Raw genomic sequence first — 26,014 nt, 5'->3', positions numbered from 1 at the left:
TGAAATTTAGCTGAAATTTAAAACAATCTTTAAAAAAAAAGATGGAGATTAAGCTCTATAAGAACTTTTGAACAACAAGGAACACATAACAAACATAAAACATGCACAAAACTCAAGAATACATGAGAAAGAAACTTTGTGGACTGTTGTTCTTACTATCCTTATTTCATGAATATATTTAAAATTACAAAAGGAAAATAACATAGTAAATAGATACAAGGTCTCTCTTTGTTGTTCACCTAAGAAAAGAAGCCAGATCCAGAACAAAAGCCAGGACCAGACTGTCTGTTTCTTAAACTCCACCATCAGGTAGGAAAAGGCTGAAGTTGGTAATATGGTGGGAAGCCTATTTCCTTTCTCTTGATGCAGGGAACCATACCTTCTGATACACCCGCAGCTCTGCCAGCTTTCTCTGTAGCTCACATTTTAGTTCACCTTGGACAGTTGTGTCTGAGATACAGTATGCCAGGATCTCCAAGCACCACTCCAGGGGCCACTTGTCCACAAACTGTAGGGTTAGCCGACTTCTCAGGGATGCATCCTTCACAGGAAATAGGAACTGCCAACCTTCTTTGTCTGCAAGATGAAAAGATTCCCAGAGGTGGCAAACTTGGCACTGGAAGAGCTTAAGAGTCCAGTTTTGCTCCATTTCATAAAACAGGAGCTTGGAGGATCCTTAAGATCGACCTGATCTTAATTTTTACACTTGGAACCATTAAATGAAAAGAAGAAATGCTATGTTTCTCTTTTTAAGAACTTAATCACAGTCACAAGACTTTCTGAAAAGAGAAAGAAAAGGAAAGAAAAAAGAACAAAGGGAGAAGGAAAGAATGAAGGAAGAAGAGACAGAACAGATGAAGCTCTCCATGTTTTGGCATGCTGCACAGATGGCACTGTTTCAGACTCAGTGTGTAGGCAGAGCTCTTAGTTTTCCCTGCAATTTCTACTCTGTGCCATATATAACTACTTGAAAGTTATTTCAAGTAAACTAGTTTCACTACCTTCATACCCTATCATTATTACTTGGTATATCTTTCTCTCCTTACACCTATTTCACAGATTTGAAAACACTCAAAGCAATTAAGAGTGCATAGCCAGTCAGTGGATTTCTTCACCTTCCCCAGGAAGGATTTTTTTCCTTTCGTCAGGGCAGCCAAGTCCCCCCACTCTCCCCGCCAAGCCATTTCCTACGGCATGCCCAACTCTTGCTCCCTCTAGTGGAGTATTATAGATCATTGCTCTCAACTCCCTTAAGGACTCTGGGAGCTTTTATTTTTTTCAGTGCAAAAAAGTGTTTTATCAAAGCATTGGGACAGGACCTGTGGGCAGAAAGAGCTGATTCTTTGGAAGCTTTTAAAATAGGATTGTCAAACAGGCCCACAATCTGTTTTGGTTTTTTGTTTTGTTTTTAAAAGATTTTAAGTAATCTCTACACAAAACACGGAGCTTGAACTCACAACCCTGAGATGAAGAGTTGCATGCTCCATTGAGGAAGGCAACCAGGCACTGTCAGTCTGTTTTTTTTTTTTTTTTTAATTTTTTTTTTTTTATTTTTATTTATGATAGTCAGAGAGAGAGAGAGAGAAGCAGAGACATAGGCAGAGGGAGATGCAGGCTCCATGCACCGGGGGCCCGATGTGGGATTCGATCCCGGGTCTCCAGGATCGCGCCCTGGGCCAAAGGCAGGCGCCAAACCGCTGCGCCACCCAGGGATCCCCTGTCAGTCTGTTTTTAATGAATAAAGTTTTATTACACTATATCCATGCTCATTTGTTTATGTACCATCTATGGCTGCTTTCATCCTATAATGGCAGAGTTGAGTAGTTGCACCTGAGACTGTATGGCTACAAAGCTCTTTACAGAAAAAGTTTGCTGACCCCTGTTTTAAAGTAGACACTTGGGTTCCCTGGGTGGCGCAGCGGTTTGGCGCCTGCCTTTGGCCCAGGGTGCAATCCTGGAGACCCGGGATCGAATCCCACATCGGGCTCCCGGTGCATGGAGCCTGCTTCTCCCTCTGCCTGTGTCTCTGCCTCTCTTTCTCTCTCTCTGTGACTATCATAAAAAAAAAAAAAAAAAAAAAAAAAAAAAAAAAAGTAGACACTTGCCTGAACTCCATCCTGGGTGTCTGGGGGTTGGGCTCAGATATTTACAGTTTATAGAATTTTCCAGTGACTCTGATATGCAGTGTTGAGGATACTGGCTATGAGTGCCTGTTCTAAAGTTAGATGGAGTGGGATTCTAAGCTCTGCTCTACCATTTACTATCCTGGACAAGTTCCCTAACCTCTGAGCCTTGGTCTCCTTTCAATATGATGCGATTATGGTGGCACCTTTCTCTAGAGTTAGTGTGAGGATCAAATGTGATGATATACTCGCTGAATGCTCAATTTTTTTTACCACCAATGAAGAGGGAGGCATAGCCTTCTGCTCACCACATGCCGCGGCACAGCTCAGGACTGCATCTCTTATGTTGCTCAAGTCATCCACGTCTCTTCCATACACTTCTGTGAGCTGAAGGGCTCGGGGCCAATCTCTGGCCACCAGGGCTTCCTCGAAGGCCTCGGTGAGCACATCTAGGGCACTGGGAGAGTGCAGGCCCAGGAGGACAGTAGAGAGACTGGCCCGGCCACAGAGACTCACTGCCAGGTTCTGCCCCTGCTCAGTGGACTGTCGTAGGGGCTCCCAGGCAGCCAGGAGGGAGGCTTTGAGCATAGGGAACTGTTCCAGGAGGCGCTCGCACTCCTGGGCAACCTGCTCTGCACTCAGAGGCACCTCCCTGCGACCACGAAGCTCCTTCCATGACAAGCTGGGCTTGGTGATCTTGGGCCCCTGGGAAGCCCCCAGACAGGCCACTGTGGCCAGCAGCTTTGAGCGAGACTTAAGGAAGGCCAAGGCAGAGGATGTAAGGGCTGGGTGTGATGAATCCCTTGGGGAGGAGCGGGGCTTCCTTTTCAATGTGGGATCCCCAGTTGGCTTTGGGGAGCTCAGTGTAGAAAGTGGCAGGTCCTCCAGGCAGTGGGAGGTATGCAGCTGGACTAGGATGCCCAGGTGGGTCAGAAGGGATGTTGTCTGTTGGCTTTGTCGGGAAGAGCAAAGGGCAAGAGGCTCACAGCAGCAGTTAACGATGACCTTTGGCACACTCAGGCTGAGCCCCTCTCGGGCCAGAAGGGCTGCCAGCCTGGAGGGAGAGAAGCAGAGGATGCAAAGGACCTGAGTGCACAGGCATGTTACCCAAGTACGGAATTTCTTTGTTTATACAATCAAATGTAAATGCAGACTCTTTAATTATTACTCTTACTCTCTTTCTGCCCCCCCCCCCCCCGCATGAAAGGTAGCCTATTAAACACATTGTTCTTGCTTTTTTAACTTGATATATCTAGGAGATTTGTCCACATCCCTCTACAGAAAGAACTTCTCATTCCTATTTATAGCTACATAGTATTCCATTATGAGTTGAGCCATACTTTAGTCTTCTATTAGTGAATAAATTTTTCTTTTTTCTTTCTATTACATATAAAGCTGTAACAAAATGATTTTGTATATATATAATTTTTCATAGGTCAATAAAGCCACAAGATAAATTCCCCAATGTGGACTGACTGCTAGGTCAAAGGGTATATAATTATTTTTTTAAATAAATATGGACAAATTGTCTTCCCATATGGGCTGTACCAATTTATATCCCACCAGCAATCTATGAGAAGAATGCTTGTTTTCCTATAGCATAGCCAACAAATGAGTTATCAAATTTTTGATTTTTGCTTATTCATAAATGAAGATTCACCCCTTAATTTTATGCTTGCAATATGAATGTTGTGAGAGGTGGCAAAACAGAAAGAAATGAAGTGAATTGAAATTGAATTTTAATTTTAATGCAGCTGTATAAGAGTAAATGCAAATTAAGGGAAAAGTCTGGAAGAAAACCCCACTCTCTGCACTGAACTCAAGCACAGCCCCACTGAGCCCTTGTATTCCTTAATGTAACTAAACAGTTAGGAAGGCCCATCCATGCTTAACTTCCACAGAGTAGCTCCTACCTGTCTGGGGGAACTTGTCGCTCAAGTAGGAGGTGTGACACGAGTTGGGAAGAGCTCTGCTGTAGGAGGACAAATGGATTTCCTATCTTGACCTCCATGTGATCTGAAAAAATAAAGTGACCTTTGTTTTCACCACTGACTATAACAGCTCAGAGCCCTGTTTCCCAGAATTAATAAAAAAGAGCACTGTCAAAATGAAAGTTACATTGAGGGGTGCCTGGGTGGCTCAGTTAGTTAAGCATCTGCCTTCGGCTCAGGTCATAACCTCAGGGTCCTGAGATGGAGCCCTGCTTGGAGCTCCCTGCTCAGTGAGGAGCCTGCTTCTCCCTCTCCTTCTTCCCCTCCCCCCACTTGTACTCTTTCTCTCAAACAATAGCAACAACAAAAACCTTAAAAAAAAAAAAAAAAAAAAAAAGACTACATCAAGAGCCCTCTGTTGATATCTTCTATGTAAAGGGTATTCCTCATGTGACCCTGACTGCAAGTTTACACCTTACTACTGCTCTAAAGACTTCCAACCACAGACAGACTTCAGGTTTGGTAGCTCTAGCCACAAACAGCTCATCCTGCTCTCTTCAACATAACTAAAGTGCACCCAGTACTCACTCTGTGGACTCATATCAGAGACTTGATCCTCTCTGGGTCCTCAAATCCGCAATGATCTGAGAGAAGTATTTTTTGTCATTAATGCAATCAAAAGTTATCAAGTACTCCCATGTACTATACAGCTGTACCATGCAGTAGTACACTTGAGGGGGCGGGGGGGGGGGGGAGACAGGGATGAATAGAACACAGATGAGTAAGAAAGGACCCTATAAACCTGGTGTTCTTGGCTACTGTACCCAGAACTTCTCCCCCTCTTTTTTTTAGAGAGGGAGAGGAGAAGGCGTAGACAGAGAGAATCTGAAGCAGGCTCTAAAGCCTGAGGCAGGGCTTGATCTTACAACCCTCAGATCATGACCTGAGCCAAAATTAGGAGTCAGACGCTGAACTGACTAAGCCATCTGGGCGCCCCAGTCCCCAGAACCTCTTAATTGCATGCCCTTCTTCTTCCCTGTTCTAAATACCAGGCCAGTCATGACTCCATCCCCTTTCTTGCTACTTACCAGGCTCAGAGCTCAAACTCCGAAGGAGAACTGCAGCCACAGTGCTGCAGTAACTGAAAAAGGTGCCCATGTAGTCAGTCTGTCTGCTACCTGCTGGGGTCTGTTTGCCCAAGTTCTTCTGGAGGAGCCGAGTCTGGATCAGCACAGGGTGGGCCTCTGCCTCTGGAGCTTTCTGAGCTGCTTGCTCCACCAGTGAGGAGAGTGGGGTACTCCTGGGCTCTGGAAGCAGTTACAACAGGGGAAGGGACAGGGGTTTTAGTCAGTACTTCCAGCTTTGGATCAATGGGGCATCCTATAGCTTGGGTGCTAGGCTTATAAGGTAGCTATAAAATCCTAAATTGGTTGTCTGTACAAGTGATTCTCAGCCAGGAAGAGCTTTGACTCTGGAAAAATCAGGGGGGGGATAGTCTTGTTTTCACCCCAGTATCTCCGAGGTGGAACGGCTTTACGAAGGGCACGGCAATCTTTTAGAAAAGGCTGATCAATGTTTACAAGCACCTTCTGGGTGTATTTCTCATTAAGTATCAGAAAAATGTATCAGCTAATGGGAGCATTAAGCATCCTTTCACCTGAGAGGTGGGGGAAACAGGTAGAGATAGCTCTGAGACATGCCCTGGCTAACTAGGGGGCTATAAGAGCCCAGTTCTAGAGTCCTCAGCCCCTGCTCCAAAGTGCTTCTTCCTTCTTGGCTGTTTCCTTTCCCCAGTTCAGCCCGCCTCTGCTGCTGAGCAGTCGGGCCTGTACCTGGCAGCTGCAATGCCTCTCTCAGTGACTGGAGGACCTGATCTAGCTGCTGTGAGAGGGTGGCATGGCTGGACACACAGTCCTCGGTGAGGCTGGACCAACACATCTGAAGCAGCTCAGCAATGCTGCACCGTGGAGGGCCAGCGCCTTTTTCTTCTACACTCTCTGTGGAAAGCAAAGGAGAAAAAGTGAACTCCGATGCTGACCTAATGTTCCAAGTCCAGAAGCCAAAAAAAAAAAGGGGGTGGGGGGCGGGGGAAAGCAGCTCACCCAATTTAGTCTGTCCAGTTGATGTAAGTGGATAATTGAGGATCTTACTGATTTGCTGAAGAACAAATGGAAAACCTTGAATGCTATCAGCATTGATGAATACATGGTCTAGCCGTCGACCTGGAAATGGGTTGAAGGAAGGGGAATGCAGAAAAAATAAGGTACTTTCAGAGACTGATACTCAGTCCTGTATTTACTGTAAAATTTTATCTTCCTCAATGCTAAGGAGGAAATATATGCTGTGCCATTTTGGGTGAGAACCAAATGGCCTTTTCATGCCTGAGGTTCCAGGGCTACCTCCAGCATGATGCCTCAGCTGCCAATAGCAGCAGACCCAGAATCTCTGGCACTCCTATTGAGTTGCCGTCCCAAGCTAATCACTTCTTGTGAATTTGCCTTGGTAGTGTTCTCAGCTGAGAGCTTGAGCTGGGATCCTGTGTTCTCTTTTGCTTAAAGTGGCATCTTGACACCCTGACTAGACTATGAAAACTTTGTGGACAAAGATTATTCCTTATATCTCTCCTATATCCCCTTCACTTCAGGTAATCTGGAAACACAGCAGGTACTAAATTAATTCCTAATTGATTGACATGAGACCATTTCAGCTATTAACAATTTTTTTTTAAGATTTTATTTATTTATTCATGGACACAGAGAGAGAGGCAGAGGGAGAGGGAGAAGCAGGCCTCATGCAGGGAGCCCGATGTGGGACTTGATCCCAGGTCTCCAGGATCACACCCAGGCTGCAGGTGGCGCCAAACTGCTGCGCCACGGGGGCTGCCCCAGCTATTAACAATTTGAATAACATCTTTCATTTTAAAATATGAGTACTAGATAAGGGGGAGGGAAACTGTTCAATAAAAACAGCACTGCAGGGCAGCCCGGGTGGCGCAGCGGTTTAGCGCCGCCTGCAGCCCAGGGCGTGATCCTGGAGACCCTGGATCGGGTCCCGCGTCAGGCTCTCTGTATGATGCCTGCTTCTCCCCCTGCTTGTGTCTCTGCCTCTCTCTCTCTCTCTGTCTCTATAAATAAGTAAATAAAATCTTTAAAAAAAAAAACAAACACAAAACAGCACTACGTATGCCACAGTATATTTTCTTAGAAAGGCTATGTGAACACTAGCAGACATTTTAACAAATAGCTCAGAAGTGATTTGTAGGCGTATGCAGAAAAGAGGTACCACAGCAGGCCTGTGAATGCTATCCTTAGAAAGGCATATTTGCAAGGTTGCCAGGCTGGCAGCTATAAACTTAACTGGTAAATGGTTTCTGACACTGATATAAAACGTGCCGTAGGGGCAGCCCGGGTGGCTCAATGGTTTAGTGCCGCCTTCAGCCCAGGGCCTGATCCTGGAGACCCGGGACTGAGTCCCATGTCGGGCTCCCTGCATGGAGCCTGCTTCTCCCTCTGCCTGTGTCCGTGACTCTCTCTCTTTCTCTGTGTCTCCCATGAATAAATAAATAAATAAAGTCTTAAAAAAAAAGTGCCCTAAATGATGAGAGTGGCTGCTCTGTCTAAACTGTGTACAGTGTGGTTTATGCTAAACATCTGCTTTCCTTTTGAGAGTCTAGAATTTTGATACTTGCTGGGCAGAGATGACGGCCCATGAAAACCATGGGCATTGAGTCTCCAATAAACATCATTGTATACACTTGTCACAACTCATTGCTGGAGGAATGAAGCACAGCTTGTGTGATTCCACAGGGAGAAGACTCTTGGAAGCTGTGCCTGATTTCCTCCAGACTTTGTCCCATCAGCCTTTTCCCTTTGCTGATTTTGCTATGTGTCTTTTTGCGGAAATAAATTTTAGCCATGAGTATGACTGAATGCTGAGTTCTGTAATTTCTTCTAATGAGTCCCTGAGCCTAAGAGTGGCTATAATATCATGACCTACTCACCATCCATCTCTCCATCCCTATCACTGAGAGAGGCAGGCTGTTTCCAATGTTTGGTGTGTATATCCAGAATGAGTGGAATGGAACTTTTTTCCTAATTCTTTCTTTAGGACATTCTCCTACCTTCATATACTGGATTCCTCTTAAGAATTCCATATACATGCTCTGGGATATTATTAACCTCAAGATACAATCCTCTCTCTAACTATGATCTATGATCCATGAAATATTCCCTTCTGCCAGGTTTACAAACTCAAGATAATTCTAGGTTTTAGGTTAAGTGGGGTTCACTCCGGCAGGGGCATGCAGTCTAAAGGCACAGTTTCCATTTATACAAGTTTTAAATATATATTTCTTCCTTGAATTTATCTATAAACCAGAAGTTCTCTGAATGATTGCAGACTGACAAGTCTATTCATTTTTTTTTTTAAAGATTTATTTATTTATGATAGACATAGAGAGAGAAAGAAGCAGAGACACAGGAGGAGGGAGAAACAGGCTCCTTGCCGGGAGCCCGATTGCGCCTTGGGCCAAAGGCAGGCGCTAAACCGCTGAGCCACCTAGGGATCCCCCTGACAAGTCTATTCAGAAGACAAAATTCTCAGACTCTATTTAAGCCTCCAGATTGGCCATGAGGGAATTAACTAATAATCCTGTCTCCCTGTCCCTCCTTCCCCAATAAGCATTTCCTTCTTATAGAATTTCTCAAGCATCTCAGAAACCCATCCCCTCATTTGGGAATTAAGGAATAAAGCCAAAGAGGCACACTTACCTCGACTCTCAAGGCTAATGTTCAGACGTCGTTCAGCTGTTTCCAAGAGCTGCTTGCAGGTTTTCCAGAGCTGGCACTGACAGCAAGCTAGGTCAAATGCAGCCATGGCAGGGGGACTGAGGTCTTCCAGCACCTCTCTCAGCGAGGCAGTGGGCTCCACTGGGGTATTGCTTATCCAAAAGTCCTCCTGGAGCGTGGGGATGGGTTCTCCAGAGGTACTGAGTAGCTTGTCGGTCACATCAGAGATGGAGTAAAATACCATTCCTGGACACCCAGAAGCAGAGTAAAAAGCAACAGGTTAACATGATTCTCACTCCCACTTTTATTTTAAAAAGTAGTTATTTAAAAACAAATGTCTGAGATCCTTCTGCACAGGATATCTTCTTGCATACCAGCACCATCATTACAGCCTGCTCTTATAGCCTCAAAACAATGTTATGGAAAGGAAGGCCCAGAGAAACTCAAAATGATCAAGATGATAGGGGCTTCTTCCCAATGACATCTAAAGGTAAGCTGCATTGTGTGTGCTAATCAGAAACCATCTCTAAAACACATTGCTAAAAAAAACAACAAAAAATAAGGTACAACATAGTACTCATTGTTAAGAATGTATTAAAAACAAAAAAAGATGTGCGTATATTCTTTTGAAGAGGTCTATAAACTTCCTGGGAGAATGTAGGAGAGATTTGTGATGGTACTTGGTATGCAGAGCCTAGGCCAATAAGAGATGTGGAAATGTGGGGCAGGATTCCATTTTCAAGAAATAATGAAAGGATGAAATTTTGCAGCGTAGCCAATGTTGGGCATTAAGACCTGTGGAATCCTAAGCCATCAGTGTTAAACACAACTTCTTCACTTTATAGAAAAATAGAGTGATATGCTTTATCTCTGAATAATTACATAGAAGGAAATAAACTCCTAGCCATTTCCCACAGCCCAAGCTAGTGGGCATTGAAACACATGGGAGGAAGAGCATTCACACTCTTCAGTTTAAGTCCCATAGGACAAACTTCACAGAGTAGCTCACGTGGCAGGTATGTGACCACTGTGGTCAGGGAAGTTGGACACAGCTAGAAAATGACTCTACATGTGTCAGGATTGCTATTCTTCAAGGCAAGTGTCCTGCTCTGGATTTTTGCTCACCTTTATGAGGAACCTAAGATTTGAGTGGCTTTTCCCCTGACACCCCCACCCCCGGCTACCTCACCACCTATATAGTGGCACCTGCTGCTGCTGCACTGCCAATGGCCTGTAGCGTTGAGCGGCCACTGCCTGTTCTTCGAATGGTACTGCTACCACCATCTGAGTTCTGGTTTTCAATCTTGTGCTCTACCCGGGACAGCTCCTGGATCACCTCCTGGTAGCGCTCCATGAACATCAGTTCCCCTGCACTGGGCGAGGACTTCAGGTTGAACATGAACACCACCTGTCACAGGAGAAGAATGAGTATGGGTTGTATTGAGTCTGCTGAGTTAGGAAACCAAGACACATGAGATCTTGCCTATCACTAGAATATGGTCCTAAGACAACTGCTTTATAGTCTTGTGAGAGCACTGAATGTTAGAACAGATCAAATATAGAAATAATTCATAAAAGTCAGCAAGAAAGTCACCATGGCCCCAACAGAAAATAGGCAAAATATGTAGATAATTTCTAAGAAAAAATGCAAATGACTAATTACATATGACTAATCTATAGATGAAAAATGTTTTCTCCCTAGTAATCCAGGGAATTTAAATAATATTAACATCACTTTGCATCTATCACAATGACAAAAAGTAAAAACAACCCCTCATGGAGTGGTGGTAGAATGAACTGTCACCACCTTTTTTAAAAAGCAATTTGATAGTCTATAAAGCTTTAAAAATGTTTTTATTCTTTGGCTTAGTAATTTCTATGAGAAATTCTCTAAAGCAAATAATTTTAAAAATTTAATGCCTAAAGATGATAATCTTGGCACTATTTATTACAGCTCTTACAAGGATGAAAAAAATCTTATGTTGAGCAGCAGGGGAATGGTCAGATGCACCTACTTGCTCAGACTGCTGTGAGATCACTAAAACCAATTACAAAGCAAATGCAAAAAAGGCACTAAAGTTTTACATTCAACATAATCTTGGCTACATAAAAATCATTCATAACTTGGAAAAAATACTGGCAAAAATATATATATTACCCTTAATATTGGTTCTTGCAATTTTAATATTGGTATTTTCTTGCAATACACATGACTTATTCTATAACCAGGTTAAGAAAATAGAGATGTTATGAACACCAATAAAAATTAATCTAAAAAAAAAAAAAAAAAAGAAAATAGAGATTTTATTTAAAAAAAAAATAGAAAAGATCGAAGTCCTAGGAAAGGAAGAGGAGGTGAGGACATTTAGGAGTAAAGCCTTGGCGGGGTGGATGGTGGGGAATCCCAGCTGAATTCCTCTCTGGATTTGGGTGTAAAAAGGTTGGCAAGGGTTCTGTTCTCCCAGAGGGTCAGATTTATCATTATCATTCAAGTACGGGTTCTAAAATGATCAAAGGAAGTTAAAGATTCTTCCATCACCTAGATTTCTCAATTTACTCAACAACTGAACTCACATGAAAGAAAAATTCTGAACTCTGTGTTAAGGGATCAGAGCAAGAGTGATAAAAATACCAAAAGTCTTAAAACCAGCACAGCAGGTTTTTATGCCATTAAATTTAAGCAATTTTTATTTATTTTTTTTTTTTTATTTTTTTTTTTTTTTAATTTAAGCAATTTTTAGTAGAAGATTCTTGCGATTTCTCACAGCTTGTACATAATCCTCTTAACATTCCCATGAGGTAGGACAAATAGGTATTACATTTAACTGCAATTTTCAAATGAGTATATCGAATTTCAGAGAGGGTATGAGTCTTTCTGACTTCCACTCCTTGTGCTTTTTCTTATATAACATGAAAATTCTAGCTTGGTAGCTCCTATACTTCTTGTATAATGAACTGGCATTCTAGCTATTATTAAAAATTGTCTGCATTATGATTTTTTAAAAGATTTTATTTATTTGACAGAGACAGTGAACATGCACACACAAGTGGGGGGAGTGTGAGAGGGAGAAGCAGACTCCCCACTGAGCAGTGAGCCAGATACGGCTCTCTATCCCAGGACCCCAGGATCATGACCTGAGCCAGACGCAGACGCTTAACTAACTGAGCCACCCAGGCACTCCTGCATCACAATTTTTAACTATATAAAAACAGATATGTGTTCACAGAAGGAGTACAAGGAAAGAAACAAAAATACTTCAATGTTTTGAAGTGGTGGAATTGTGGCTAAATATTTTCTTTGATCTTGTTAAAATACTGTTTCTGTTAAGAGATAATTCAACAGCTTAAATCTTCAGGATGTATCGTGAAGTCCACATTGCTGAGGACTGGGCCTTGATGCTTACAAGTTTCTCCCTGCTACTCCTGCTAGATGTGGCCCCTTAGGTGCTCCTAAGGCTCTGGTTGCACATACATCTAGGTTTTCCTGAAGCTCAGTGGGCCCTGGACAGTGACAGGTTGCCTTAGTATTCTTTACTAGCACAAGGCATGGCCTGGGCGGCTAACACCTGCTACACAGGTACTCCCCTTACCTGGTGGGCTTCTGCAAAGTTCCCCCGGAGGATGCAAGATGCCAGCAGTGACTCAGGTGGGGAGAACATCATGGGGATGAGTGAACTTTGAGATTGGGGCTGCAACTGGCCATTCAGCTCATTCCTTCCAGACACAGCATTCAGACTTCCCTCTATTAGGACGCAAGAATGTGGGGGCCAAGGAAGCAACAGAAATTGAGGAAAAACCATACTGCTTGCACCTCCCACCAAACTCTTATCTTCAAAGTCCTTCTCTAAAAGTTCTGTAAACAGACCTTCATTTTTTCCTCAATTGAGGGCAAACCTATGCTTTCATTTTTGTATACAAGACTTAAGTATCATTTTTGGGTTTTTCACCTGTTTCCCTCTGTTGATGGGTAACTCAGTTGATGGTGGGACAGCCCTTCCCCTTTTCCCTGCTGAAATCTGTTTGTCCATCTGCAGAGCCATCTTTTTTTTTTTTTTTTTCAAATTGAGATATAATTGACATATAACACTGTATTAGTTTTAGGTGTACAACATAATGATTTACGTACATATTGTGAAATGACCACTCCATAAGTTAACATCCATCACTTATCACACCTAGTTACAAACTTTTTTCTTGTGATAGAATTTTAAGACCTATTCTCTTAGCCACTTTCAAATATACAAGACAGAACTGTTAACTACAGTAACACTCTATATCTCCAGGACTGGGATCCCTGGGTGGCGCAGCGGTTTGGCGCCTGCCTTTGGCCCAGGGCGCGATCCTGGAGACCCAGGATCGAATCCCACATCGGGCTCCCGGTGCATGGAGCCTGCTTCTCCCTCTGCCTGTGTCTCTGCCTCTCTCTCTCTCTCTGTGTGACTATCATAAATAAATTAAAAAAAAAAATTATATCTCCAGGACTTATTTATCTTATAACTGGAAGCTTGCATTCTTAGGACCAACCTTCTTGAACCCAGATATGAACTGCTCAGTCCAGGATTTTATATCATGGTGTAGGGCAACTCTATATCAAGGCAAAGATGCTTGAAGTTGGCAACTGGTTGGGACCCCCATACCTGAAGTACTTGTGCTCAGCTCACTACTTGTACTTTCCAGGGATGGATTAGAACTTCTGTCCTGGCCATCTAAAGGTATTAGAAAGAAGAGAGAAAAATCAACCATCAACTTATACTGTGGAAACTCAGCTTGAAGCCAAGGCCTGGGTATTAAGAATGAGAGGGTAATGGTAACTATTACCCTGTTGCTCTTTTCATGGCAAATACAAGTTTCTACAGATCAAAGGTGAAGGGTGGGCCTAATACGGTCCCTGTGCTCATTTGAATAATAGCAGTTTCCAACCTGTGGGTCTCAGAGCCTCAGGAGCGTTCAAGTTACTTCTAGGAGTCAGCAACCCTGTCTCCTTACTAAGCACTGTCTATATTCTAAAAAAATAAAAGCACAACTCTTATGAGCAGGACACGTAGGGTGCAAAGAGGGCCAAAAAATTTTCTGACTTAGAAAGAGTCCTCATACTTGAAAAAGCAGGGAACCAAGTATAAAAACCAGTCTGGCAAAGACCATGACATTTAAAGCTCTGGAGCAAAGGCTTCTGAACACCTGCTTTCTGAAGTGCTTGGGTTGGTGAATGGAGGCTTGCTATTATTTACTGTGGTCATTTAAGAGTGTTATCAGCCCTGTGCACAGGAGGCTCCTTGGCTCACTAGAAAGAAATGGACAGTTATAGGAAAGAGAAGATGGATTTTGCATTCTTGGGCTGGATGGGTCAAGCAGATACAAACTATTTTGACTCAAACCAATTAAATGAGCAGCTTAAGGCATTAGCAACTCAATCTTGAAATTTCCAGATTTCTTTCACAGTATCCTCCACCCTTCCCAGTATGCACACTTTTCTCATTGCCACTTAGCTAGAGCCTACTCGTTCTTCTGAGCTCAGTTCAAGAGTCAACTTTTCCATAACATCCCTTTCCCTAATCTTTGTAGGCTATGCTGATCTCCCCTTTTAAGAGATTTCTTTTGTTTTCAGACAGTGAATACTTCAGTGCAGTTGAAGTTTTTCAAATATATTGTCAATACAGGTAACTTAAGATTCTCTGAAGGCAAGGTCCTGGTTCATGCCTCATTCATTGCCCTTAAGCTACCTAGATAGCACTGTTCAGCACACAGGAAACTCTTAAGAATTTCTTGTCATTTATTTATCAGATTTTTTATTTTAAAGTAATCTCTATACCCAAAATGGGGCTTGAACTCACAACCCTGAGATTAAGAGTCACATGTTCCACTGACTAAGCCAGCCAGGCACTCTTCTCCTGTTACTTATTTAAAAGCCAGCACCAAAGACCATAGTGAAATTTGCTATCTAAAAATGTATAATGCTCATGTATAATGCTCCTGTATTAAACTCCTTAAGAAAAACTCATAATAAAAGTCTAAAAACAAAATAGGAGTTAAGCATTAGTTAAGCGTCTGCCTTCAGGTCAGGTCATGATACCAGGTTCTGGGATCGAGCCCCACATTGGGGCTACATGCTCAGCAGGGAGTCTGCTTCTCTCTCTGCCCCTACCCCCAGCTCATGCTCTCTCTGAAATACATCTTTTTTAAAAAGATTGATTGGTTGATTGATGATAGAGACAGAGAGACAGAGAGAGAGAAAGAGAGAGAGAGAGAGAGAGAGAGAGAGAGGGGCAGAGACACAGGAGGAGGGAGAAGCAGGCTCCATGCTGGGAGCCTGACGTGGGACTCGATCCTGGGACTCCAGATCACGCCCTGGGTCAAAGGCAGGCGCTAAACCGCTGAGTCACCCAGGGATCCCCTGAAATAAATAAAATCTTAAAAAAAAAAAAAAAAAAGACAAAATAGAGAAAAAACTGTAGCTCATAATGACATGTTTTCCTTAATGTATAAAATGCTTCTTAAAATTCAATAAGTAAACCCAACAGAAAATATGGGCCTCAGATATGAATAATCAGCTAAGAGAAAAATATAAATGGTTAATAAATACATGAAAATACAACTTCAACCCAAAAATTAATATTAAAATATTAAATATAAAAACCACTATTATATTAATATTTGTGAAAAAAATTTTTAATTGATACTACTCATTTTTGATGGATGCATGTACAAATAGGCATTCATATACAGTTGGTGGGACTATCAATTGGTCCTTTTTTTTTTTTTAGGGAGCATGAGCAGCGGGAAGGGGGTGGAAGGGTAGGGGTAAAGTTGGAGAGAAAAAATCTTACGCAGGCTCCATGCCCAGAGCAGAGCCTGACTTGGGGCTCCATCTCACAAGCCTAAGATCATGACCTGAGTCAAAATTAAGAGTTGGATGCTTAACTGATGGAGCTACCCAGGGATCCTGGTCTACCTCCTTTTTTTTTAAAATTTACGATAGTCACACAGAGAGAGAGAGAGAGGCAGAGACATAGGCAGAGGGAGAAGCAGGCTCCATACACCGGGAGCCCGACGTGGGATTCGATCCCGGGTCTCCAGGATCGCGCCCTGAGCCAAAGGCAGGCGCCAAACCGCTGTGCCACCCAGGGATCCCGGTCTACCTCCTTTTTAAGGCAATTTGGTATCATCTATATTTTATATCCACAAATCTTTGACCTTGCTATTCTACTGCAGGGGACTTATTTTATGGATATATTCACATATACATGTATGTATACACAGACATATGTACAAGATTGTTTACTACAGCATTGTTTATAATAGTAAAAAACAGGAAACAATTTAAATGTCTACAAAAAGGTATATATAACAATGAAATGTTAAGTAGACTTTAAATTACAAGAGAAAAAAAGTTCTCAATATAATAGTATGATACACCTATATATATAAAAGAATGCAAGTGAAAAAAATCATGAGTCTCAATATATACAGTAAATACAGTATGATGCATCTGTGTTGTATATATAAAGTTCAACATATGCTTATATTGCATGGAAAATTTCTGGAAGAAAACTATTAGCAAGGTTACTTTGGGGGAATGGGACTAGAATAATCTTAGATCCCTTGCGTTTGTTTGGACCATGTGTTTTATTTTAAAGAATACTAGACAAGTGGCAGCATACCACTTGCCTGGTACATTGGAATGAGGAGTGGGGAGAGCTTTTTAGAGTACCTGGCCAGCTCTTTCTTGTCCGATGCCTCCGGTGGAGACTCAGGTACCCTGTGGCAACAGGCCGGTATCTTCCGGAAGGCTGCTCCTCTGCAACAGCAAACAATGGGTCACATAGAAGTGTCCAATTCTGACTTGACCTGCCTCCTGGGATAACAGGTAGGGGAAGATCTGAACTGGCTCTTAGGTTTCTGACACTGGTTGCTATGGTTATATGCCAGAAGTTAAGGTGTGACTCCTACATAACTCGCTCTCTCCTACATTCCTGGCATTTTTAACCTCCTCACTTCTGGGACCCACCAGCTCTCCGTCTCCTCTCACCTGAGCCTTGGTTGCTTGTTACCACCTTGTATCTCCACTGGGCCTCAGAGAGAACCTTGGAAAACCGGTGCAGGCGGCTCTGCAGTCCATCTCTGCTTCCTGAGCAGCTCTGGCCTTCTAGCAGCTTTGGCTTCTCAGGGGGATCGTGGCTGGTGAGTTTATCCAGCTGCTCCTGGAGAAGCCTGAGGAAGGCCCCTATCGCAAATTCATCAGCCAGGAACCCGTTGATACCACTAGTAAAGTGCTTTAGGTCCAAAAAGCTGTGGCCATGGGGTCCTGGGGAACTGTTTTTTGGCTCTGTCTTCGGACAGCTTGGGACTATATTAGGAAGGCTGCTGGGGACTCCCTGGCAACCCTGTTCTGACTTCCTCTCAGGTTGTTCTATGTGCTGAGGGCTCTCTGATGGTGACCTCAACACCAAAAAGCCCCTCCCCTCGACGTCATCATCTTCAGCATAGTCCTCGGGCAGGTGAGGCTCTGGGTGAAGATCGGCAGACGTGATGAGGAGCAATGAGAAGATGTTTTCTAGAAGTTCCAGGCACAAAGAGTCAGGAATACTGAACAGATACTGTTGACATCTGGCTAGGTATGTTGAAAAGATATCTGAAGCACCTAAAGAAGCACATATAAGAGGTCAGAGAAAGAGAAGAGAGAAAATGCAAACATTATAAACTTGCCAGACTCAAACATTCTCTTACTTTTAACTCATTTATTTTTTAATGACTAAGGGAAGCAATTATAGTCAGAAGAATAAGAGACTATTCAGCCATGTCTTTTCATGATTTGCAGAAAGATTTTGCTACCTTAATTAAGAATATAGCTTACTGAACACTCATTATTTTGTTTTTGCTTTTAAGTATTATCCCTCGTTCTGATAAGCACTTCAGTACCTGGAATGAAGGCAGTATAGAGACTCCTTATTTCTCAATTATGTTTTCATTCACTCATCATGAGCTACCTACATTTTTCAAGAAATACTCACTGGTCAGAAATGACCATGCTGGGATGCCTGGGTAGCTTGTGGTTGAGCGTCTGCCTTTGGCTCAGGGTGTGATCCTGGGGTCCTGGGATTGAGTCCCGCACTGGGCTCCCTCTAGGGAGCCTGCTTCTCCCTCTGCCTATGTCTCTGCCTTTTTTTTTTTTTTTCCATAAAATATAGAGTGGTTTATTTAGATGATTTTAAATGATTTCACTGTGGAATTCAGCATAACTGGAACAAACATCCAAGATCTTCATAACAGAAATCTTCTTGCTAGGCAATGGCTTTGGCTTCAGGCAGGAATGCCTCCCAGTATTTTATCAGCTGTTGTTGTGTTTGTACTAATGATTCTAAGTACTTGATAATAACAGTTTTAAAATCTTTCACTCGTTCTTTCTCAAATCTTCCCACTTCTTTTCGAATTGTTTTAGAAATCTGTTCAAAATCTCTTTCTCCTTGTTGTACTTTTGCCTCCCACTCTCTTATTTCATTTTTAGCTTGCTGTATCTCATGAATAAATAAAATCTTAAAAGAAAAAAAAGACTATGCTCACAGGTGAAGGTCTATTCCAAAGCCACATGGGAGAGATAAACTGACCACTAGTCATGGAAAGCAAGTTAAGGAATTTTAAGTGATTAGGAAAAAAGAAAGAGGATAAAACATGACATTCTTTCAGAATGTAAGTTGTAACCCAGGACATTGACTTAGAGAGCTACATTAAAAAAAAAAAGAACAGAAAAATAATCGAGAGTGTGCTCCATTTGAAGGATAAGTATTCTTTCTTAAAACTTAGTTTATATATCTCATATATATGTTATATATCTCATATATATATATGATATATATATATCTCACATTATATATATATATATAAATGCTCCATTTGGAAGGGTAAGTACTGTTTCTTTAAAACTTAGTTTATAGGGCAGCCTGGGTGGCTCAGCAGTTTAGTGCCGCCTTCAGCCCAGGGTGTGATCCTGGAGTCCTGGGATTCAGTCCCATGTTGGGCTTGTTGCATGGAGCCTGCTTCTCCCTCTGCCTGTGTCTCTGCCCCTCTCTCTCTCTCTGGGTCTCTCATGAATAAATAAATAAAATCTTAAAAAACAAAAACAGGGATCCCTGGGTGGCGCAGCGGTTTAATGCCTGCCTTTGGCTCAGGGCGCGATCCTGGAGACCCGGGATCGAATCCCACGTCGGGCTCCCGGTGCATGGAGCCTGCTTCTCCCTCTGCCTATGTCTCTGCCTTTCTCTCTCTCTGTGACTATCATAAATAAATAAAAATTAAAAAAACAAAAAAACAAAAAAAAACCCCCAAAAACTTAGTTTATATATCATATAAAAATAATTATATAATATATAATTATAAAAATATAATTATATAACATAAATATAACTAATAACTAGTTTATATCATATATATATATATATTTATTATATATATATATAAATAATGCAAATTACATTCCTAAGTACAAACAGGAGTGTTATGTGAAATGTTATTTTCATTGCGGGTTGTAATTAAAAAAGAAGCATTTAGAAAATACCGCACTAAGGGATCAGACTCCATTAGAACTTAGGCAAATCACTTGTCTTCTCCATGTCCTTTTGATTCATGGAGGCTGATAAATGGATGAAATTATGCCCAGGCATAAGAAAACCAAGGCCACCTCCCAATTCCATGAAGAACTCACTGGGATAGGCTGTTACCAGCTTACATCTGTGATAGGTGGTAGAGAGAAGTGTTGTACCTGGGGAGGAGAGAGAATCATTTGCTGGCTCTGCAGCCATGGCCAGGTCCTCTGAAGCTCTGTCTCTGCATTCCTGGCACTGGGAGTGCTGGTGTGAGTTCACACAGAGGGCATAAATGGCATACTTCATGGCACAGAAGCTCTGGTAGAGTGTCAGGTTCTGACACCGGCTCAGGTGCTCTGGGACTAGGGCTTCAGCTGGATCTGAATTATAGAGAAACAGGCAGAACTTCAGAGCCAGGTCTCTCAGACAGGGCTACAAGCATGGCCAAAGCAAAGACATACTGCTCTTTAGGCTCAGATTCTCACACTTTCTCCTTGTTGTCAGTTTGGCCTGCACACGGCCTGGGCCCCTCCTCCACTCAACACCAACATGCAGCCCCTGTTTTCTGTTCCCACCCACCTCCCCTCTACGTGGCTGTTCACTATAGCCCTCATGGCTATTTAACAAGGCTTTCCCTTATGTTTCTTAAAAATACCGGTTTTCCAAAAAAAATTAAAATGTCAAGTTAATGTTTAGTCTACCTTTTTGTACTTGTATGTGAAAAAAGAGTGTTCTAGTTCCTTTAGGAAATTTGGCAAACAGATTGCCTACTTTTCCTAAAAAAATAAATAGAATGTAGATAACTGGTTTCCCAGTTAGCAGTAGGTTCTTTTAAAAAGTAAATCAGGGCAGCCCTGGTGGCACAGTGGTTTGGCGCCGCCTGCAGCCTGGGGTGTGATCCTGGGGACCCGGGATCGAGTCCCACATCAGGCTCCCTGCATGGAGCCTGCTTCTCCCTCTGCCTGTGTCTCTGCCTCTCTCTCTCTGTGTCTATGAATAAATAAATAAAATCCTAAAAAATAATAATAAAAAGTAAATCAAAGCAGTATCTATGTTGAGAAACATCTACTGCCATAAGGAAACATTTATTTCTCTCAAAGCTAAGTGTCCCCGGTCTGTGTTCTGGCTTTGTTATGATGTGTTTTTGATACCAAAAAGAGCTTGTTTTTATTTATTTATTTATTTATTTATTTATTTATTTATTTATTTATAATTTATTTTTATTTTTTTATTTTTTTAGTTTTTTTTAAAAAGAGCTTGTTAATGTGGAGCTCAGTTTTAAGCAGAGATCCAAAGTTAAAACTGGGCTTTGTTATTATTTTAGGCAAGTATTTTTTTCTAAACTTCTTTATTTATTCAATAGATTATGCACAAGAGATGGGAGGGAAAGGAAGCACAGAATGTGCTAGGAGGAAGTTTATGAAGCATGGAAAATACTGCCCATAACAAATGCTGTAAACTCAGAGGACAGGTCCTAATTCTGCTTCACTGGGGTGAAGGTATGTGAATGGTTCCTGAGAAGGTTCTATGAGGACAAAGGTTCCTATGGGACTGTTCTCGTAGGATTTCCCATACCTCACCAAGAAAGGAGAACAGTGTCCCTACATCCCATAATCTGACTGGGGCAAATGGTGCGAATCTAGTAGGCACCTGCTGGACCACCCACCTTGACAGATCATTTCTAGATAAATCTTATGCTGAGATAAACTGGTGCAGGACTGTCCTAAGACAAAAGCTTGCCCAAGTCATCCTTGCCAACTCACCATGGTCCTGCTGGGGGTCCTTGGCTGGCACCATCTGTAAGAGCTTGAGAACATCTTCCTCCCTGAGGGCTGGAAGGTTGGTAAGGTGATGGAGAGAGTAGAGCACAGAGTGGCTGTCTCCACCATGTAAATGACACAAGAGATCTCTCTTTGGTATAGGGTCACTGAAAGGCAAAATAGAGAGGTAGGAAAGAGAGTTTATTTTTTATTTATTTTTTATTTTTTTTAAAGATTTATTTATTTATTCATTCAGAGAGAACGAGAGAGAGGCAGAGACACAGGCAGAGGGAGAAGCAGGCTCCATGCAGGAAGCCCGACGTGGGACTTGATCCCGGGTCTCCAGGATCACACCCCGGGCTCCAGGAGGTGCTAAACTGCTGCGCCACCGGGGCTGCCCGAGATAGAGTTTATATTAGTGCTCTGAAAAATCCATCTTGATTCCCTCTTGTTCTTTCTCTCTGGCCCATGACACCACAGGTTTCACTTCCCTCAACATTAAATTCTAGCTGGTCTAGGACATAGCAGAGCTTTTGTTTACCATCAGAAAGTACATCCATCAAGTCACCTCTACTTGTCTAGAAAGGACCTAGAAAGGGCCTACAGATCAGGTTTCCCAATTTCCATACTCTTCCCAGCTAAGAGCTGACCCAAGGTTTTCTGCTTTGCTTTGAGTAAGGGCCCCCCACCACTTGCCCCTCTGCCTACTCTACTTTAGGAAGTGCTGGTGAAGTGGAAGAACAAACCATGAACCTGGATCTCAGAAAAATCTAAGGCTAAATTATCAGGGAAGCACAGCCTTGTACACAATGCGAGAGGCAGTTGTTGATTAAATGTGTGATCCAGGATAACACAGGCCTAAGAATGTGGGCCACATCTACTAGCTATATCACTTTAGGCATGTTATTTAACTCCTCTGGGCTTAAGTTGTCCTACCTTTACACTTAGAACAAGATCAGGATGTATCTCATAGAATGATTGTGAGGCTTAAGTGAAATCACCTACCGAAAGGGCTTAAAGCAATGTCTGGCAGATAGAAAGTGCTCAGGAAATGTGAACTTTTGTTTCATTCCTCACTGTCATCCTCAAATTATCCTCTAGTTATAACCTTATGGCTATGGTAATAATTATGTTCCTTTCCTGGTTTAACAGTTGGAATGATCAGTCAATGCTGTCAATTCAAACATAAATGTGGAAGGAACCTGAAATGGTACATGTGCAGAGCATGGGGTCAAGTCCATCCAACAGTGGGGAAGGGGGCTGGCTGGATAGGACTATACCTGCTCTGTTGTACACACCACTCCAGGACCTCCAGGTGAGCCCACAGCCCATCACAGGCATCCCTGAGGAGCTTGTCACAGCCTTGGTCCTGTGTTGATATAGGAGAAGAAAGAGACACTGACTAAGGCACCCGGGGTCAGAGGCTGTGACCCACTACAGGACCCTGTATCCTGCCTCAATTCGAAGCCCCATAGCTCACACTGCAGAGTGAGAGTTACCTGGGCTCTGTGTAGTGTTTGGAGCAGCCTCCTGGCTGATGCTAGGCTCTGGCAGTGTGTCCAGCCCAGGAGCACAAGCAGTCGACTGAGAGGTCTAAATTCTCTGTCTAGTAGGCAGCCAAGACTTGGGAAGTCTTCTTCCTTCAGCAGTGCTAGTGCTGTTACCTATAAGCCAATGGAAGCTGCTGTAGGTGGTTACCTGCTGCTTTTTAAGTAGCGTAGGAAGCTTTATGGTAAAGCAGGGAGAGGTCAGACAATGACAGAATTGGCCAGTTGAGTACAAACACTAGACTGTAAGCCCTCTGAAGGCAGGGACTGACTTGTTACAACCCCAGCTCCTAGCACAGTACATGGCACACAGGAAGAGGTTAATAAATATTTGTTGAATTAAACTAAAGCTCAGTTGTGGTCCGGAAGGAGGTTAGAATAATTCAAGTCCCCTGTCAGCTAGGCAACATATTGCTGCCACCATCTTTTCTTCCTCATACCTTCTAGAAAGCTTATATGTATGAACATCTTAGTTCCCACCAAAGGGTGGGAATGCAGTTCTAATTATGAATGGTACTAGTTCTCAGAGCCTCCCTTCCCCTGGGACTTTGCGATGGACACACCAAATGACTCACCGCTAATTAGACTGCTTTATGTTGGGAGAGAACAAGTGGGAGAGAAATGAGAAATGGAAAAGCCTACAGAAAATCCCTGGGTCCTTCTGTGATGGAGAATGAGTAAATTTGACTTACCAGGATCTGCTCAAGGAAGTGCTTGCTGTTGCTCAGGCAGTAGAAATAGGCTGATTTCCAAGCCTGGGTTGGGTCAGGATTGGAGAACAGGGCTAGCATTGCCTGCTCAGGATCTAGATGATCAGGGGACACTAAAAAAATTAAACCACACAAGGTTACTGGGGAATAGGGAGCTCTTCCTTCCTAAGCTAAAGTCCATTCAAAAACCAACAGATGTAAGAGTTCACTCTTCTAAAAACTTAAGCCAGGCTTCCTACACTTTTATCTTAAAGACACTTTTACTTCTCTCATTAGTTTCTGAAAAGCTCTTTCTAGGTATTGCTATTACTTTATTTTTTCCATCATTCAATCTTGGACTACAAACTCTGTACTTTTACAAAAGAACACTTTACTATTTTTGCTTAGCCTCTCCACTAGATTTCCTGAGCAACTTGGAAGGCACCAGTTTAGAGGAACTTCAGAGGCTGGGTACAGTGGAATTACCAAAATGCAAGAAGCAGCAGCAAAGAGCACACACCTTTTCCCGAGGGTATGGCCTTCACTGACTTTTCTGTGGCTTTCTCTGCATAGGTATGGCCGTACAGGGATACCAGGCTCTGTCCGGCCTTATGTAGCAGGCAGCTGAGCACCTGCTCCTCCTGCAGGGGACTCCCCTCAGCCCTGCAGACTTCCAAGAGTTCCTCACACAGGAGACGTAGCTTCACCCCAAGTGGCTCTGCAGGGCAATGCAGGCTCCGCAGGGCTCTGTAGATGGCATCTACTATACCAGTGGGCCCAGCAGCAGGGCCCTGCACAGCTTCAAGTGCCCTTCGAATGAGGTCCACCAGTGCCTTCTGCAGAGACCAGCCATAGAGGCCAGTACCGTCGTCCTCTTGGAGTAGGAGCTCCAACAGGGCCTGTGCTGGCTGGGGAGCCTGCCTCAGAAGATCCCAGAGCACAGAGACAGCTTCTGAGCTGAGTCGAGGGGTCCAGCTCTCCCGCCTCTGATTTCCGTCAAGCATAGGGCCTCTTGTATCTTGAGCTAAGGCCTCATATAACTCCTAAACAGAGAATGAAGCAAGGGATTCATGGTGAGCATGTCTAGGATGTTATCATTCATATGCCTTGATGTTTTCCTCTTTTCAGTGTGTATATAATAGGAGCAGTAGCAAACACTTTGTAATAGTTACTTTGTGCTGAGTCCTTTACATAGAAAAATCAAGTTAAATTAATCCTTACGACAACCTTAAGAGGAAGATGCTAATATTATCCTCATTTTACAAATGAAGAGATGGAGGCAAAGAGAGAGCTCAACTGCCTAGGGGTTCCATCTTTGAGGTATAGCCCATTCCTCATCCTTTAAAACCTTCCCAGATACCTTCAACCCACATAACTCTCTTTCTTTACTGGGCTTTCAAAGTACTCAAAATTCGTACCATCTGGTTTAGTCCATAATTGTGGCATGTGTGTATTAGTCTTTTCTTCCCCAACTAGGTGGTAAGCCGGTGAAGGCAAGAACTTCTATAGCCTATAATTTGTTTGCATGGTTAGTGTAGAGGGAGAAAGCAGGATGGGGAAGTAGGTGATTTCCCATGCTTTAGCATCATGCTCATGGACAATGCTCAGGGATGCTTCTTCATCAACTGCCTCCAAGGTGGTCACAGGGTCATGATTCCTTGACCTATACAAATGAAAAGTTCCTACCCTAAATCCTACTGTTAATATGTCTTTAATTAGCTGGTGGTCAGGTCATGAAGAAAATCTGTACCAGCCCTCAGGCCACACATTAGGCACTTAAGTATAGATATGGCTAAGACTTAGTTTGAATCTGTCCCCAGAAGGTTATTGTGAGAATTATCACATTCAATGCACCTGTTATAGAAGAGGTATTCAACAAATACCATTTCCTTTCTCCCTTTATACTCCCTATGAGCTAGTGGTGAAAAATTCAAATACCAAGTTTAAATCTAAGTTATATATTTATTTTACATGGAATGAAAAAAACTCCTTTAATCCCCAGTTATACTTAGTACTTCCAGACAATCCAATTCTAAGAATTCTAAAATCAGGTATGCTTTATTATAATTCTGAACTCTCCTTTAGAAGGACCTCTACCAACCTGGTCTTGGCCAATGTCATCAGTTACAAGCTGGGCTTGTTGAGGGACTATAACCCTCAGCAGATGGCTCCCAAGCCCTCTCTCACCTTGAAGATGTCCTCTGGAATGTCACATTGGAAGTCTTCTGATAATAACAGAAACTCAAGCTTTCTCCGAAAAACATTTGGGAGTAATTTCTAGAAAAATCGTAAGAAAGAAGCATAAAGATTAGAAATACGCTTTACTTAACAAATAATAAGCAAATATTTCTCTCCAGTTAGTCTTATTTCTGCTGTTTCTCTAAGATAAAGTACTTTTAACCCCTAAATTCCTGGATATGTTTGAGACACTTTTCTTCTTTTTAAAAAAGGATTTGTTATTTGAGAGAGAGAGTGCGCACAAGGGGGAGGAGGGGCAGCGGCAGAGAATCTTCAAGCAGACTCTGCTGAGTGCAAAACCTGGCTTGATCTCATAACCCCTAAGATCATTACCTGACCTGAAACCAAGAGTTGGATACCGA

At 42.7% G+C, this 26,014-nt stretch overlaps 1 protein-coding gene across 3 annotated transcripts in view; it reads right to left on the bottom strand.

The window, feature by feature from the left end:
* The window catches only part of ZFYVE26 (zinc finger FYVE-type containing 26), a 64,694-nt gene that overhangs the window by 32,441 nt on the left and 6,239 nt on the right, over positions 1-26,014 (bottom strand). For 2 of the 3 annotated variants that reach the window (XM_041759271.1, XM_041759273.1), the window contains 19 exons: positions 25,602-25,691; positions 23,935-24,457; positions 23,418-23,548; positions 22,678-22,842; positions 22,459-22,547; positions 21,182-21,345; positions 19,595-19,798; positions 16,868-17,479; positions 16,550-16,636; positions 13,479-13,547; positions 12,432-12,583; positions 10,048-10,249; positions 8,824-9,087; positions 6,157-6,276; positions 5,887-6,051; positions 5,143-5,361; positions 4,037-4,139; positions 2,432-3,177; positions 380-576 (listed from right to left, as the gene is read on the bottom strand). In XM_041759271.1, the coding sequence (XP_041615205.1) occupies positions 380-576; positions 2,432-3,177; positions 4,037-4,139; positions 5,143-5,361; positions 5,887-6,051; positions 6,157-6,276; positions 8,824-9,087; positions 10,048-10,249; positions 12,432-12,583; positions 13,479-13,547; positions 16,550-16,636; positions 16,868-17,479; positions 19,595-19,798; positions 21,182-21,345; positions 22,459-22,547; positions 22,678-22,842; positions 23,418-23,548; positions 23,935-24,457; positions 25,602-25,691 (4,302 nt within the window). The remainder of the gene's footprint in view (positions 1-379; positions 577-2,431; positions 3,178-4,036; positions 4,140-5,142; positions 5,362-5,886; positions 6,052-6,156; positions 6,277-8,823; positions 9,088-10,047; positions 10,250-12,431; positions 12,584-13,478; positions 13,548-16,549; positions 16,637-16,867; positions 17,480-19,594; positions 19,799-21,181; positions 21,346-22,458; positions 22,548-22,677; positions 22,843-23,417; positions 23,549-23,934; positions 24,458-25,601; positions 25,692-26,014) is intronic. The other variant, XM_041759272.1, reaches the window with a different exon arrangement.

This window comes from Vulpes lagopus, chromosome 6 (assembly GCF_018345385.1).
Source record: "Vulpes lagopus strain Blue_001 chromosome 6, ASM1834538v1, whole genome shotgun sequence".
NCBI classification, from domain to species: Eukaryota; Metazoa; Chordata; class Mammalia; order Carnivora; family Canidae; genus Vulpes; species Vulpes lagopus.
This window is presented reverse-complemented; position numbering and strand designations above follow the sequence as displayed.